Raw genomic sequence first — 16,810 nt, forward strand, 5'->3', positions numbered from 1 at the left:
TCCTATCCTTCTGTTACCAAGTGGTATATTTTGGCCGTTGGCAAAAGCAGGATTGGACCGGACCGGACCGGATCGGATTGACAAAACTCGGACTGGATCAATAACAAAATTCCCGCCAATAGACACATGAAATCCCTGGGTCGCCAGTTAAGGTTACTCTCCCACCTTCGCCGATGTCCTTCTGGTGTCGTACGCGCGTTAGTTTTAATAAAATCCTAACAAACTATACATCAGAAGAAAGCTTAATCAATGCAGACAGTTTTTTATGCAAGGGCCAGCTGAACAAAGTACAAGTGCCGGATCTTAGGAGATCTGACCAGCAAATAACATTTAGACTAAAAATAAAATAAGTATGCAAGGCTGGTTGTACGGCTGTGGATATATAGTGTTTGTTTGACTAATATTTCGTCAGGCACGGCCGGACTTCTTCAGGGAGTTAAGTGATTTTAGTCTTAATAAATGTAGTTATCGATAAAAAATATAGTTTAACCGAGTTTTCCTTTTAGTGTCAGGAGTCGGTAAGACGCGAAACCACCGAGGGTTCTTCTATTGAATTTACCGGGTATCGGATGCCACAGCACGAGCAAAATGACTTCACAGTGTTATGCACAAGCCATCAATCAACGAAAGTGTCTCAGGCGTTTTCAATACTCTGATTGGTTGTCCAGAGATCCGCATCTAAGGTTGGAGTAGCCAAAAATATGTGAGACGTGTTGCGTAAATGGACGCCACGGGAAAACATTTTAAATATCGGAATTTCCTGACAAACGTTTGTTGATTGATGCCTTGTGAATAACATTGTGCAGTCATTTTGCTCGTGCTGCGGCATCTGATACCCGATAAAATCAATGGAGGAATCCTCGGAGGTTTCACGTCTTACCGACTCTGATCCTGACACTTACCAAAAGGAAAACTCGCTTAAACAATATTTTTTATCGTAAACTACATTTACTAAGCTTTCTTCTGATGTATAGTTTGTTAGGATTTTATTGAAACTAGCGCGCGTACGAACGTTTTCCTGAAGGACTCCCGCGAAGGTGGGGAGTAACCTTAACTGGTGACCCAGGGATTTCATGTGTCTACTTTGGACGGGAACTTTGTTATTGATCCGGTCCGAATTTTGTCCATCCGATCCCATCCGATCCGGTCCGATCCAGATTTTGCCAGCGGCAGTATATCTTTTAGGTCTCCCATCGAGATACTTACCCGCCGGATAGGGGTTAACTTTAGTGAACTTTTGTATTACAAAGCTGTCACACGCTCAGAGTGCACGCTTAAACTTGTGGTGAGAAGTTGTTAGGGAACTTGAAAATGATCAACATGTCAGCCTAGAAGCCAATGTTTCTCGATTCCCTTTTATTTTCTTCAGCCTTTCTGGGTTTATTACGTTGCTAGCAAACCACACGTCTTCTCTGGGGTCTATTTACCTAAGACTTCTACCATGGCGCTACAATGATATACAATACCAAAAAATATCGTGTACTATTAGAGCAACATATTACGCAAAGACAACTTGAATCTCCTGGAAGACAAAACGCAGCTCAGTTGACAATATGGAATAAAGCGCTGTGTTACTGCACTACCACACGTACTCAATGCGTGCCTATTTTTTCTCAAGATGACAGGATTTTTTTCTTTCTGACAAACGATTAATAGGCTGGTAGCCAGGGGCCGGTTCCTGGAAGGAGGAATAAATTATACCAGGCATAACAGTTATTCCAGGGATAAATCTGCTATTCTAATAAAACAGAATTTATTCCGGGGATATAGCTATTCCTGGAATAAGGCACATTTATCCCTGGAATAGAGTTATTACACTTTTCAGGAACCGGTCCCAGGTTTTTAACCTCAGAAAAAAATCTGTTTCGTCGTATGAACGTGTGAGCCAAAGGGCCTCTGCTGGCACGACTTTTGGGTGACCCCTTAAATGACCCCCGACTTGAAAAAATTTCCTGGAACGCTGCAGTTCAATACCACCCAACTCAGTCCCTTCTGTTTTTGACTAACACGTACCAAAGGCAACCCAGTGTACGCTCATGGAGCGTCTAGTTCCGATAACGTTTTGTGTGATAGCCGATCATGAAAACCACGCTGCCGGACGACAAACGGTACGTTTCATCGTTTAGCCGCCGGGGCTACAAATGAACTGGCTTAACAGTAAATCCCATCAAGCTTTATAAGAAGACGTCTTTTCTACGTCGACAGACTTGATCGCTAGAAGGAACAACCCCGCTCCGGTGGCTCAGTTGCTTACGCAGGAGGTGGTAAGTTCGAATCCTGCCGGAACGGCAAGACTCAGGGTCTTAAAACAACTGAGGATAAATTTATACCTTTGAAATAACATCCGCAAATGGTTAGGCTTTCAAGTCTTCTCGATAAGGACTATAAGCCGCAGGTCCCATCTCACAACCTCTTCAATGTTTGTAAACTCTGTGGGATGTTAAGGATCGCAAACTGTAGTGGAAAAGAGTACGGTGTTGTGGTCTGTTCTTTCCATCAGCCATGTGGTCGGCTTGGCATAATCTTCTGAAGGGACTACTGATCGATGAGACCACAAAACAGCAAAACGGACAGTGGTCAAATCGAAGGAGTCCAAGTGTTGAAACTGGTAAACAAAAATACTGCCGTGCATGAGATTTCAAGATTGTTTTTGTCAGTTTAAAACCATTTCGCAAATACACATCTGTGCACTCCACGAAAACGGTGAGTCATGGTCTTCCCAGTGACTTCTACTTAATACTTAAGTGCCAAAAATGCCAAAAATGCCAAAACTCGTAACTCAATGTTAACTCAAACTCAACTCAAACTCAACTCAACTCGTGACTCGATGAATAGTCTATCTCTTTTTAACCAGTGAACGCCTTTATTCCAAAGTACCAAAGCTCTGCAGTTATAGTATTACGATTGTATTTACGCAGATATGAAAGTAACTTCAAAATTGGAAGACTTTTAGTTATGCTAGTTAGAGCACCAAGTCTGCGGTTAAGAAATGACAGAATATGTGACATACTGTATTTTGCCTGTTGAACATTTGAAGGTTTATAATAATAAATGGTCGTAAAATAGGTGGGATGAATGTCAAAATCTAAGATGACTTTTTAGGTCAAAACGAGGCGTAATGTGAGCACGAAGCGGCGAAGTTGGTGTATTATGCATTTATTATCTGCTACAATGCATAAGTGACATACCAAGCTGATTCAGTTTAAAAACACCAAAACAAGCTAAACTGGTCAAAAAATGTAAAAACTTACCAATGGACACAAAAAAATGCAAATAATACGAGTGTTTTCAACAAGGGGAACTGTTTCAACGACAATCGGTGTTGAAAATTAAAACAATTACAATTTAAAGGTAAAAAGTTCGGTTTCCTTAATCTAAAGAGACCTGTTTGATTAGATCAAGGAAACCGATTTTTTTTACACACTAAAAATTAAAGTGTAATGTTACGAACGCAAAAATGTAAAATTACACCTTGTTACTGTGTAAACTATTACACCAAAATAATCTTCTAAAATTACTCTATATGTAGGGTATTTTTACTCTTTTTAAAGGATAAAAGTTTATGGGTATTATCAAGGATAAAATTACACAGTTGAAAGTGTACTTTTACACCAATTTTAATAGTAAAAGGCCGATTAATCTAAACCATGTTGGAGTGCTTTTTTGAACTCATACAGTTGTGGGCTTAAAACATACATTAAGTATGAAAATACATCCTGCCAGTACACACAGAAGAAGTAAACATCATTAAAGTATCCCTATGAGTAAATCCGTGAAAAATTACAGTCATGAATACAGATTTTTAATTTTTTTTTTTTAATCTCCCACTTTTCCTGAAAGCTGTAAGATTTTTAGATTTTAATCTATTCAGGTCACATGGCAGGTCTGCACCAGCCCTTTGGTTGCCGCAAACCGACCTGCCTTATCACAAAATATATACACGAATATATGTATGTATGTATGCATGTATGTATGTGTGTATGATAAAAGCACATTTTCGTTATGTTTGACGTTTCTATACTTTTGGTCAGTTTTATGTTTTCTTTCTCTATGTTCAATGTCACAGCCAAATATCCCCCAAATGATAAAAAATGTTATGATTTACTTTGACACTTTGCGAGATCTGGCCAAATATTAGCAGCTGAAGCTGACATACGAAAGTACATTGCCGAAATAGTCGCAGCTGTGAAGAGGGGATAAAAATGGCGAGAAATCTTCGCAACCACATCAAAACAGTCTTCTTTATTTTCAATTCAAGCCGACAGGAGTAAAACGACTACAGAGACAAAGACTCAAGCATAATGTCGAAATCATCCATTCTCTTGATCACTATCCTGACGGCCATGTTGGTTGTGACATCGTTCACAAAGGTCGAAGCTTTGTGTGGCACCCTAGGAACGGGCAAGAGGATCAACAAATGTCGCAAATTGACAGAAAAAGCCAAAGCCAGAGCTAGAGCTCTCCACAAGACGATGGATTTTGGGATGGAACGAAACGATCCTCGACGTGTCTGATAGAATAGCCTTGAATGGCATAAATTGTATGTTTTCCAACGATATCTTTTTTCCTTTCGTCAGTGACACTTGGATACTCAGTTGTATTCGAAATATAAAGAAGATGAATGATTCGTATGGAGTTTGGCGTTAATAGAGAGGAACAGAAATGGAAACTTTCTTGGATCAAATTCAACGACAATCATTTTTGAGCTTAAGGAAAGGACGTCGAGGAACTCTAAACTTAATTGATGTGACAAATATCATCAGTGTTATAATTTCGAAATTTTCATTCTCGATCCAAGTAACAAGTTTTCCACCTGTCCAGGTGGTAAAGTGGTTTGAACACTTTAATGAAAGGTTACATTTGTACACTTTTTCATTTGTTTAGAAAAAAGATAAAAATGTAAAAACCCATTTGTTATATATTCTTGGTAACTTTTGTGGCGTTCGCATTCTTATCAAAATTCGGCGTTGCTAAAACGACAATGTTATGGTATCATGTGAAACACCAACGATTTCTTAACAAGCTGCACGCATCGTTGTGACCTAATAGGTCAACAAGAAAGGCATGTAAAAACATGCCCTATTTTGTCTTTAAACACTTTCATCTCAAAAGCGAACTTGGGACCCCATTTTTTACTGCTGGAAAGTGATCAACAGGCTAAGATAAGACTCTACAGAGTTTCCATAATTCTCGGGAGCGGATTCAACACCTTTATAAATTTTTCACTTTCAATTCTCCTAAGATTTTTATTATTTATTTTCAATTTTAGTTAACCCGCTGATCACTTTCCAGCGACAAAGAAATTGCTGTCACCGACTCCGTTTGGAGATATAAGACACCATGTACGATGTCTTTACCGTAATAATATTAAATGCACTTTGTCACGCAAAAAGGTGTGTTCCAAATTGAGCCATAGCACAGCTGTTTGGTAAAGCAGAGTTTAATATAGAATTCCTTCTAATAAGTACAGCTTCCGTGCCGACAAAATAATCCGCAATTTTTGGTTCCATCTTGGATCTCGTTAATAGACGCCACAAATTATCCGCTGAAATAGACGAAACGATCCCATCCAGACAAATTGATCAACTACATCTGCTTTGCGGCGATGAGTGTGCTTCGAGTGATGTTTGATAGTTTTTCTTCCTAGCTTTGTCTGAAAGCAGGGCGTTTCAGAAGTCAACTTTTCGGCCAAATGCATGGAATTTAATTTCAGTTTTGTGAGCCATTAATTCCTCTTTTTGCTTTCAGAAACTTTGCCGGCATCCTCGGTTTTACGCAAAACACGTTTGACACAATGTCAAGAGAGATTGCCCTGGTGCCGCGGCTAAAACAAGTAGAAAACCAGTGCGCTTGAGGTTTCCGTTTCTTAAAAGCCAAAAAACAAATGAGAGGCCGATATGACTTACTTCTGGTTTTTTTTCTCAGTTTTTTTTTCCACATTTCGAAAGTTCTTGTGCTGAATACTCGAAATGCGAGATTTTAAGCAATCATCTTAAGAGAAAAACTATTTATTTTGACGGCATTTTTTTTTTCAAAAGATGGATAACGCTATCCACTGGATAAATCACTATCCAGCGGATAAACACTAGCAAAACCAATTGAGCTATCCAGGGGATAGTGATTTATCCAGTGAACAGCGCTATCCACCCTCCGAATAACTGGGGCCAGACAGATAAGTCCTGAGAGAACTGGATCGAGAGGAAAGTGACTTCATTTACTCACAAGCTTAAAAATCAATTTAAAATGCTGCGAGAATACGGCTCAATTAGTATGCAGAACTTTTAATTCGCATTCACACACTTCATTTTTAAGCAAGTAAGTAAATGACGTTAGTTTCTCTTCGATCCAGGGGGCCGTTTCTCGAAAGTCCCGAAACTTTACGAGCCATTTTCGGGTGTCACAATTCCCTTTGTAACTCAAGAACGGAGAGCATTTAATTCGTAAAACTTCACAGTTATTATTTTTTTTTGGGGGGGGGTCTCCTTGAAAACAAGTTAAAAGATCGGCTTTCCAAAACAAGCGGTTGGCAATTTCATAGATGGCTTTTCGGGCCTGAAACGTTTTCGGGACTTTCGAGAAACGGGCCCCAGATCGCTGAAAGCTTATCTGTCGGAACCCCACCAAGTAATGGAGGACCGTTTAATGAAAAGACAGACTTCCTCTTAAAATCATTCCTACAAAAAATTTCGCCTCTTGAGGATTCAGCGCAAGTACTTTCGAAAAGTGAAGAAAAACGAGAACGGCGACGAAAACGTCACCTCAAAAGAAAACTTTGCACTCTCGTAAGTCTTTCGCGAATATTCCTTCTCCTTCTCGACGTACAATATGGATGAAGTATCCTAAAAATAAATTGGGCACGAGCGATTTCGGGGGTTCACATTGGTTAGCCTACGTGTAGCCGTACCCTCCCCCCTCCTCCCGTTTTTTTTCCTTCGGGGGGAGGGTACGGCTACACGTAGGCTACGCATTGGTATCCTCTGGTTGTCATTAAAACCTCAAAATTTGGTGATTTCACGGCGTTGTCATGCGCAGTACCGCAAAAATACGTGTTGAAATGTGTGCCGCACGGGCGGCACAATTTTTTCCTCTTTTAACCAATGATTATTGTTTTGTGGCGTTCTTCGTCAGATCGACCGTTTGTTTTTGTCATGGAAATTCGCACTGCTTATCGTAGCGAGCTGGGGCCGGTTGTTCGAAGCCTGGTTTGCGCTAACCGTTGGTTAAGAGGTGTTACCCCACTATAAATTTTAAAAATCCTGTATAATGTTTGAATAGCAAAGAACAGCTATTGGCGAGAGCGACCGACATGGCCTGAAAAGGTGTTTTGCTTTTGTTAGCACACACCCTTAGCGCTATAATTATCTCCTTCGCTTCACCGAATAACTCTCTTGCAAGTCTTGAATGGAAAGGGAAATCCATTTCAAGGTCATTTCTTTTCAACACAATCACTCAATACCCACAACCATATTCTTCTGTATTGCTGTTCTTGTCCTCAGCCATGTGTGCGTTTTTGGCATAGGAAATTTCTAGAATTCTACAGAATACAATGGAAGATAAAATTATACTACTTTGTCCAATAGGTAGCAAGTAATGCTGTATCAAGAAATTCTTTTGTTCAGTATCAAGCAATTTTGCTTTGTCTACTGGAACGGCTCTCCACTCCAGGCAGAGGAATCTCTGAAACGCGATAGGTTAAAAGGAAGGATATTTACTTGAAACAATTGAAATAATAAAAAAAGAGTATTTTAGTTTACATATTTGGTAATTACCACATTTTCGTAGCAGCAAGATAGAAATTAAACATTTAAGAAAAACGACACAACGCTTGAATTTGGAAGACATGTTTCGGATAAGTCAATATCCATCGTCAGTTCATGGATGTTTACAGATTTGGGACTATAAGTGTTAATTACAACTGGTAGAATAATACCAGATAGAAAGATGGGGGAAGATGACGTAATACCTACGGGAAACTACGAATATTTGTATTTTGGGCAGTGAGTCTAATTAACATAAATACAACAGAATGTAAAGTTGGTCGCCATTTATGAAAGTGGTCTATAGGTCATCGGAATGTCATAGCACTTGAATTTTGTTCCCGGACATCGTTGATTAAACATCTCAAGTCTTAATTAATGTAAGAGTGGGTATGTGAAACATATCTTTTTTTTTTATGCCGGAGTCTAAAAGTCACTTTCTTAATATTAGGACAAATGCGAATGATTTACGTCAAATAAACGATAATAACGCTTTCGATCACAGCAGCTGTCTTCCGTTTAACATAAACATGATGGCAAACTGTCGACAGAAGTACAAAAGAAGAACTTAAGCATGACATTTGCCTTACCTTGTGTAGCTTTGAGTAGACACCAACCACTTCTAAGATCCTAAGTGATCTTTTTGACAAATAACATTTAAGATTAAAGAGTTCTCTTGTTATCACCGATATTAGTCAAATTATCGATGGGATAATAAGTTGTGATAGGTCTAAGATGACGTCGTATCTCATTAAATAAGGCTTAACCCTTTAACTGGTCGGAGAACAATTTGTTGGCTTTTTCATGAATAAGCAAATTGAAGAATACACAATTTAGTTGGAGTTTGATGTTAAAATAACCCGCAAAATTGCAGTTTAAAAATGTGTCCGTATCTCTAAACTACTGATGAAAAGACACGAAAAAATTCCGCATTGTAATATTTTTGGACACCAGTATGGTTTTCATAAAGTCGATAGAATTTTCCAGGAGATATGAGGTCACGTCCCTCCGGAAGCGTTGATAAGTCGCAAACTCATTTCTTTGAAATTCATTGGGTCGAGAAAACGAAGTTAGCAAATAATACAAAAACAAACCAACCTTCAAACCAATCCAATGTTTCACCAACGTCATGAAAGACCATAGTTTACTTTTCCGGTATCTCCCTTTTAATCGAGTGCAATTTTTCAATTAAGATCGTATGGTCATAATGGCATTTATTCTGTACCAGACTAGACGCACCATTGATAAACATTGGCGTCGACGGCGTTATCAAAGGCCGGGTTTTGGATTGATGAGTGTTTAGATGAAGATACGTTTCGTCGAGAAAACTTGAAAATTCATTCTAAAGCGAATTCCGCGCCTTCATTTTTAGAATTCGTAAAGTACAGTACAAACTAAAAGAATCCATCATGCATACGAATATTCTCAAATAATCTTGATCTAGCCACATTAAACTGTAAATAAATAAGTTATTTACGAAGACTTTACATTTTTATTAAATCTAATTCCAATCTAATTGAACATATTTACAAAGAAAAGTACTGATGTGCTAGAATTCACGACTAAGTCCGTTGGCTGGATTTGTTTCACCAGGGTATCGTTTTAAAGCTAGCGCTTCCGAGGTTTGAGGCGGTTTCGACGAAATATCATAAAACAATTAGGATAGTACGCGCACTCCCCTTGGTCAATATCTGTGTTTAGGTGAGAGTATGTAAAAACGGCTGTGTCATCACACGAATTTTGATTGGTTATGTGTTGTCAGACGAGCGTTTTGATTGGATGGTAGGAAATATGAGCGTGTATCAAGGAAATCTGTTTCAATCCAGAAATTAAAAAACCAGCATTTTCCTTCAATTGTCGAATTATTTTAGAGAAATATTTTATAAAAGCAATAGAGGACTTTTTTCCGTGTTTACATAGCCTCATCTAAACACTCGGGGAAACTACTTTTTTGGTTAAAGGTTTAAAGGAAATAATCCAATATGGCGGCCGACACCGAGTTCCAAATGCATACTTTTTCAATTAGCATTTTTGAAGTTTATTATTTGCTATAACTGGTAGAAAACATCAAAAGGCAAATATGAAACAACCGATATGTCTCGCAAAAGAAAAGAATTTTTAAACGTTAAATGGGCAAATTGTGTTTTGTCATGTACCTATGGCGTTTGTTATTATTTCTATTGCAAATATAATTAAAGTAGCATGTATTGGATGAACATTCTAGGACGCAGTTTGAAAATAAGTGTAGTAGCTCTGTGTGTAAGGTGATTATGAGTATGAATAAATCTTTTTTTTAAAAAGCGAGATGAAGCTGCAATAAAGTTTATTCGCTATTTGATAAGCTTGGAAAATAAGGAACCTGGCACTAAATCGGACCACAATCGAGAAAGGAAATGGAATGTTTGAACTACCAAGTTGACGACACAAGCTACTCAACGAAAACTATCTTATGACGTCAGCCTGGTACTGAAGACATTCCTCTCCGTTGCTCGGTCGTAGATCATATTACAGCTCGTTTATTCAACCTTTCAAGTTCTTTTAAAAACAAAGTAATTTTTTCACAAGCCTAGAGAAAAGTAGACCCGAAAATGCTTCTTTTAAAGGTCACAGGCACTTTGAGACCAGACAAGAGTTGGCGATGACATCTTTCCTTCCAAAAAGGACTCCAAAGGTTTATCTCAAAGCCTTGGTTATGTAAATGATCGCTAACTGCCCAAAATTTGTCTTCAGTTCCTCTTCCTTAGCGCTAAATCTTCGGTGTTGCAAGCAGAACGACATTTTCAAGTGAAACAGATGAATCAACATAAAGCGCCAACCTCGCGCGGTAGTCACGTGACTCTAGATACCACAAACGGCCAGCGTCTATAATGCGCTTACATTGTCGACCAATGTCCTCTCTTTCGGGTATCGTGTAATTTGACCATCTGAAAAACGATATAATAACCTCCCTTTAGAAAACTGTGAAAAGTATGCTGTGTGGAAGAACAACCGTTCCAACTCGCAATAGGCCATTTCCGAGTTCATCTCTGCCTCCTCTTCAAAGCGAGTCTAAGTGCGAAGTTTTTCTTATGAAAATTAGTTGTCATTCATATGTAAAGTACAACTAATTACCTTCACAAAACCTTCGCACTTAGACTCGCTTTGAAGAGGAGGCAGACGTGAACTCGGAAATGGCATATTATTCAAGATGACGGCACCCGCGAAAAATCAGCGATTCTAAAATTCTTTTTTTTTCTTTTCGGATACGAACACTTCTTTTAAGTCATTTCTTTTTATAGTAGGACTGGAGGTTTCCTTAAAATGTCGCGAAAAAATTTGGATATATATACCTGCAATGTTTTCAGTCGTTTCATGCCACCTGAAACCGGGCGTGTGAAACGCAAAGGCTCGGGTGTGACTACCATGGGAGTACACTTCTTTAATAACGATTGTACCTTGTCTTCAAAACAACTTTACTTGCCTGTCATCTTCCTGGATCTCCGCTCTCTTTTCTCCGCTTGTTTTTTCGTCTTTTGCAATAAATTCCCCTGAAATTTCAGTTGCTGTTTCTAAGGAAGTCTCATGGCCTCCGTATCGATCACTTTCATGTCCAACATCACTGTCTTTTCCTGAAATAGTGCGAGATATCATTCTTTGTGTTTCAAGGTGCATTATTGCGCGAATATTCTGTTAAATTCTTATTCTTAGCTTCGGTGTACGATTAAGTCAAGAGGAAAACAAATGCGACTGTTTTTGCCAGCGCTTATATGCTGAATAGTAATTTGTCTGGTGAACAGCACTTCGTGCCCAACCTCACCTACTTCAGGCGACAAATGCCAGGTGGACCGCGTTATCTGCGTTTGCGTGGCCAGTAAGCCAGTCACGAAACAATCAAGTTGAACGTTGCCTCCAAAACAGACGATTGCGTTCGTCTGCGGAACGACAAAACTCTTAAGAAAATTACCCTCCCAAGCGCTTTCAGTTGTAAGCAAATAATTGAGGCTCCCTCCCCCCACACCTCCCGCCTCAATGTTGTTTTCTAGGGGTCACGAACAGTTTCCTCAAAATTAGCACTTTCCAACTCATCACTGGATAGGGGGAGTTGGGGGGGGGGGGGCGAGAAGTAACTGCTGTGGAATTCACAAGGGAGAAATAGTGAACAAGTTCTTTTTGTCGGTTTGAGTACGGTTTTCTTAACGAGTTTTGTCCATGATTGTAGATTGTCCCGGAGGGCGGCAGGAAGACGTTTTCGTCCCGGTTTTGAGCGGCCCAGGGAGATTTCAAGGTGAGTCACTTCCATGGAGCCTCTCAAGATCACCTATTGTCATTAAACCAGGATTCGTTTCATCCAATAGTTAGCAAATTTTAAATTTGAATATCGAAAGAAATGTTTGCAAACAGTGAGTGCCGCTATTGCACCAGTTACAGCCCATCATCCATAATAGAGAGGTTAAGCATGACGTTTACGACCAACGACAAACGGGAAATGGTAGTTTCCTGCTTATCATTCCTTTGAGAAGTTGCTTGATATCTGGAGCTAACGGTACAGAAATGAGCTAATATCAAGCAGGATTCTTACATTTTTGGCAAAACCCTAATTTCACTCACGACGTTTGCTGTTTGGCGTAAACGTCATGCTTTTAACCTCTATAATGATAGGATATAACAGGAACTTATAGCACATGCTTACCCGTACATGTATCACCAACAGTCCCACCAGCTTTTTCTCCCAAGTATTTCTTCAGCCTTATGCCACAGGTAGCCCAGCTACTGAGACAGCACAACAGATGAAATTCTTCCGCAGTAAAGCCGAGATTATGAAGAAATGGTCGACCAACGTACTGAGGCCAGGAACAGCAATGGTGGCAACACAGAGCCAGTACAATTCCTTTGACTGGCTCTGTATTGTTGGCCATCTTCAATCTCTTGCTTTCTCTGTGCAACAAAAAGTATGGTGGTGTACATGACGGAAAAAGTTGACCTTAAAGTGCTACTATGATCAAAAAATCACTTCCGTTTTTGTCTTCAGATTTTGAAAGTGTGATTGCTTAACACTTGCCTGGCAAAACTTTGAGCTTTGATTTCTATCCAACGGCTGTTTACTTTGAGTGTAACGTTTAGATTTCACGGTCCGCCATTACGCGCGCTCCAAACTTGCTTAAACTTTCAGCGCGTAAAATAAACGCAGCTTATTATATATGGAAAACACGAGTTTAAAAGTCTGAAAGCCGGAAACTTCCGTGTTGCATATTAATTCAGCCGCGTACACACGCATATCAGTCCTATTAAAGTTAGTAATTAAATAGGAAAATTCCAGTTAAAATAAGCAGGTATCTTTTTAAATCAAGGCTTAAAAACTTGGGTCACTTACTGTTTAGTTAATATAGTTTTGAAATCTAATATAGTTTTGGTCATACTAGCACTTTAAAAAAAATTCAATGTAGAAGGTTGAAAGAGGTAAACACACTCGAGGCGCGGCAAGCTTTACTTCGAGAAGACCGGAAAGTTTGAAATTGGACGGTCAGCAATAGACGAATCAGCCATCATAAGGTTTTATCTAGGATCAGAAAGAAATGTTTAGCCTTGAAGAGCACCGAATTGAAGTGTGCTATCATTTATCTAAATTATGTATTTACCATGGTGACTCGGTGAAACTCGGAAAACATTCGAGTGCCTGTAACATGAAGGGGTCGACACCAAGTCCTTCCCCATTACTTGTTATTTCTGGACACAAGCGCTACCTCTGAGCTAAACGAGTCTCGTGAGAGCTTAGGCAATTGACTACTACGGTCTACACCTCTTTGCAGATACGGCGGCCGTTTTGATTTTTAATGTTCCGAAAGACATTATAGGATGCTCAGTGGGCAAATTTATACGTATTTGCTGCTGGACATCCCATAATAGCTATTTGAAATAAAAATGGCCGCCGTGTCTCCAAAAAGGTCTATTGCTCTTCTATACCAGATATGTCCAGGGATTGACCCTAATTTGACGTACGAATATTTCAATAGCGTCACGAAGTGTACCCTTGCTCTTGTCTCCCAACATATCCTCTACCTGGATTAACTGTTATCGTCATTTTAGGATTACTCTGTCCCAGGACTTGTGGTAGCAGATGAAAGAAAAAAAGAAAAGCGGCATCCCTGGACGGGATTTGAACCCGGAGCTCCCAATGTGAAGGAACTGTTTTTATCCACTTAAGGACGATGCCTACTGATTAAAGATATTTTTGCCCCGGTGTGTGATTATGCAGGAAATGTAGATCTTAACAAGTGTTCTTGAAATCCAAAAAGAAAATTGGGGGTAACCACGCATTTTTCAAAGAAAATTCAAGAATTATATTTGTAAAAAGCTTTAAAATACAAAGCAATGTATGGTGTTCTTTCTCGAATTGAAGCTTAAGTATCTCTCAAAAATGCATGGTTACCCCCAATTTTCTACCTTCGGATAGTTTTAAACCGCGAAAAAATATCCCTGTATTAGTAAGCACTAATTGGCGATAGGAAATCCGAGTATCTGGAGATGCGCAGAACGTATGCGCAATAACAGTAGTAGGCGCCGTCCTTAACAACTATAGATCAACTGGCTGACAATTGCACCGATTTTTTATCCAATCTAGTTAGTATATTTAAAATCATTGCTGAATAGTGGTTAAGTCTAGTACTTGATTTTAAAATGGTTACCTTTCTCTTAAGGTTTGGTAACCGACATTTTCTCCTTTTTAAACTTGTTTCTTAGCCGGTGATAATACACGTTTACAGCAGCATTCGGAAGAAAAAATATACTTTTTTTTTTTTAAGTGTCCTGTCAATTTGCGATGCGGTAGTCTAGTGGTTAAGTGAAAGGGTTATTAATCGAACATTCCCAGGTTCGAGTCCAGCGAGTTTAGGCATTGGGGTTCGGGTTAGGGTTAGAGTTAGGGTTAGGGCTTGGGTCAATTTTCACTGGATATGTGCCGCTAGCCCCTCAGAATCCCTAATACCTCTTTTTAGTATCACCCAACTAGTGGACTAACGCAAATCATGCATTTTCATTGGCTACGCTACTAGAGGACTATTAGTAATAGTCCTCGAGTAGCGAAAGCGTGACGCTTTCTTTAGTTTTATTCCCAAATAAATATTTCTTCAACTTGCATTTGCTAACTTTATTATTGCCTTTTCTGTCTGGCTAGTTGGGTGATACTAAAACAATTAGACCCTTCGCCCTCAAGGGCCACGGGACAATAGCCCATGAGGCGAAACCGAATGGGCTATTGACCCGTAGCCCTTGCGGGTTACCGGTTTAATAGACCTTAATCACGATGGCCGCCATGTTGGATTTGCTGTTATCATCCAAATTAGCTACACGCTTCTGAGGGGGCAAACAACACAAGTTCGAGAGGTCATAACAAACATCTTAGCCACACAGATGACTTTTTTCACGTTTATCACCTAAGTAATAAAAATTAATAGAATGATTACACAAGTTACTTCGACGTTTTTTAGTGAAAAATGAGCAGCTAACGAAGTAGAAAGTCAAACTGTCAAAGGCAATCCGAAGATATAAAATTATTATAAAAGGTACTTAATTCTACATACTAATATGGACTTTTAGCAATGTTATTTCAATATTTCGACGAGCTGATTTTCCTCAATTTGCCTTTTTTCCAATGTTTGCCCCCAGCATAACACATGGCTAATTTGCATGACAATTTGAAAACAAACATGGCGGCTATCGTGAATAAGGCCTATTGTTAAATAGTCTATTTTATTTTTAAACAATTATTCGCCGAAGGCGAAGTGAATATTGGAGAATATTTACCGAGACGTAGTCGAGGTAAATATCCCCCAATATTTACTGAGCCTGAGACGAATAATTGTTTAAGTGTAATTTTCAGCGGTGAATATCAAGTAAGTGCAAAACAACGGGCTAAAACAAGATAAAAAGGCACGAAAAGTGCTTGATTGGCTTAGCAGCCGCGCCTCCAAAATGTTATATTCACCGGGTAGCGCGGTGAATATAACACTAAATTCTTATATTCACCGCTGAAAATTATACTAATACGCGATTATACCTAAGCGGTTTTTTCGAAATGGCTGCAAGCCATCTTATTCACCAATATTCACATCGCCTTCGGTGAATAAGTGAGCTGTTTTCCCCTTTTAACTTGTCTTCACACAACCACATTTACTTTGGAAGTATTGTTTCTCTATTAGAGATGATAAGTGTAAAAATCTGGGAGACACCACTGTCCTGGCACGCGAAATGTTCTCCTCCGGTTGCCGTACGCGTCTCAAAAACGCGCGTGCTTAAGGTCCCTATTGTTAAACATCATGCGATTATCGGAAAGATCTGCGACATATAGAGCTTACAAACCTTACAGGTTGCAAACGCTGAAGAACAATAACTAATCACTTACCGATCACTGGTGCAATCTTTGCAACCTTCCTCTTTACTAGCTTGGGATTCAATGTTCCTGGTCAATGTTTCCATTAAACATCTGAGAGTTAAATCTACCAACGGCAGAAAAAGTTTTGTTGGTGGAATGGTTTTCAATTGAGTCCTAAATTTATTTATTTTCAGCAGTCAGAGGGACTCACGGTTATGTCTGATTAGTGCCACACGTTCGTCTTGCACGGCCGTCTTACTGTCTAACATGCCATGCTAGATGGCGGCATAGTTAGAGTTGTTAAGGACTCACATGATTCGTGTAAAACCCCTAATGGCATAAAAATGGCGAGCAGCTTAAAAATCTAACGCCACGTTCCCGCCAATTTAAGAAAAAACAAACTCGAATTGCGGCACCTGATTTCCCGCGCTGGGCGCAGGCTGCCTGTATTCGTTTTGTGATGTGATTGGCTCTTGCCATTGACTTCGTCTCTTGTGATTAACCAAGGTAGTTACATAATTTGAATTTACAGCAACTTACTGATACCTTCAAAATAATTACCCTTCGATGAATGAATTGCTTTACAACAATAGTGCAGAATGTTGTTCCACAGCAAAAATGGCTTCCGGTAAGAGAAAGAAATTCTCTACGTTCATGATTTTCTGTTGATTTACTTCGAAACGAACCGTTGAGGTTGGCCGATTCC

The 16,810-nt window shown here is 39.4% G+C and overlaps 1 protein-coding gene across 2 annotated transcripts in view; it reads right to left on the reverse strand.

The window, feature by feature from the left end:
- Nucleotides 1-7,100: 7,100 nt before the first annotated feature.
- LOC137992383 (tRNA:m(4)X modification enzyme TRM13 homolog) overlaps nt 7,101-16,810 on the reverse strand; it is a 282,513-nt gene continuing 272,803 nt past the window's right edge. The window contains exons 11-14 of one of the 2 annotated variants that reach the window (XM_068837706.1): nt 16,135-16,228; nt 12,427-12,671; nt 11,218-11,365; nt 7,101-10,681 (exon numbers count right to left, since the gene is read on the reverse strand). In XM_068837706.1, the coding sequence (XP_068693807.1) occupies nt 10,504-10,681; nt 11,218-11,365; nt 12,427-12,671; nt 16,135-16,228 (665 nt within the window). In that variant the 3' untranslated portion in view covers nt 7,101-10,503. The remainder of the gene's footprint in view (nt 10,682-11,217; nt 11,366-12,426; nt 12,672-16,134; nt 16,229-16,810) is intronic. The other variant, XM_068837705.1, reaches the window with a different exon arrangement.

This window comes from Montipora foliosa, chromosome 2 (assembly GCF_036669935.1).
Source record: "Montipora foliosa isolate CH-2021 chromosome 2, ASM3666993v2, whole genome shotgun sequence".
NCBI lineage: Eukaryota > Metazoa > Cnidaria > Anthozoa > Scleractinia > Acroporidae > Montipora > Montipora foliosa.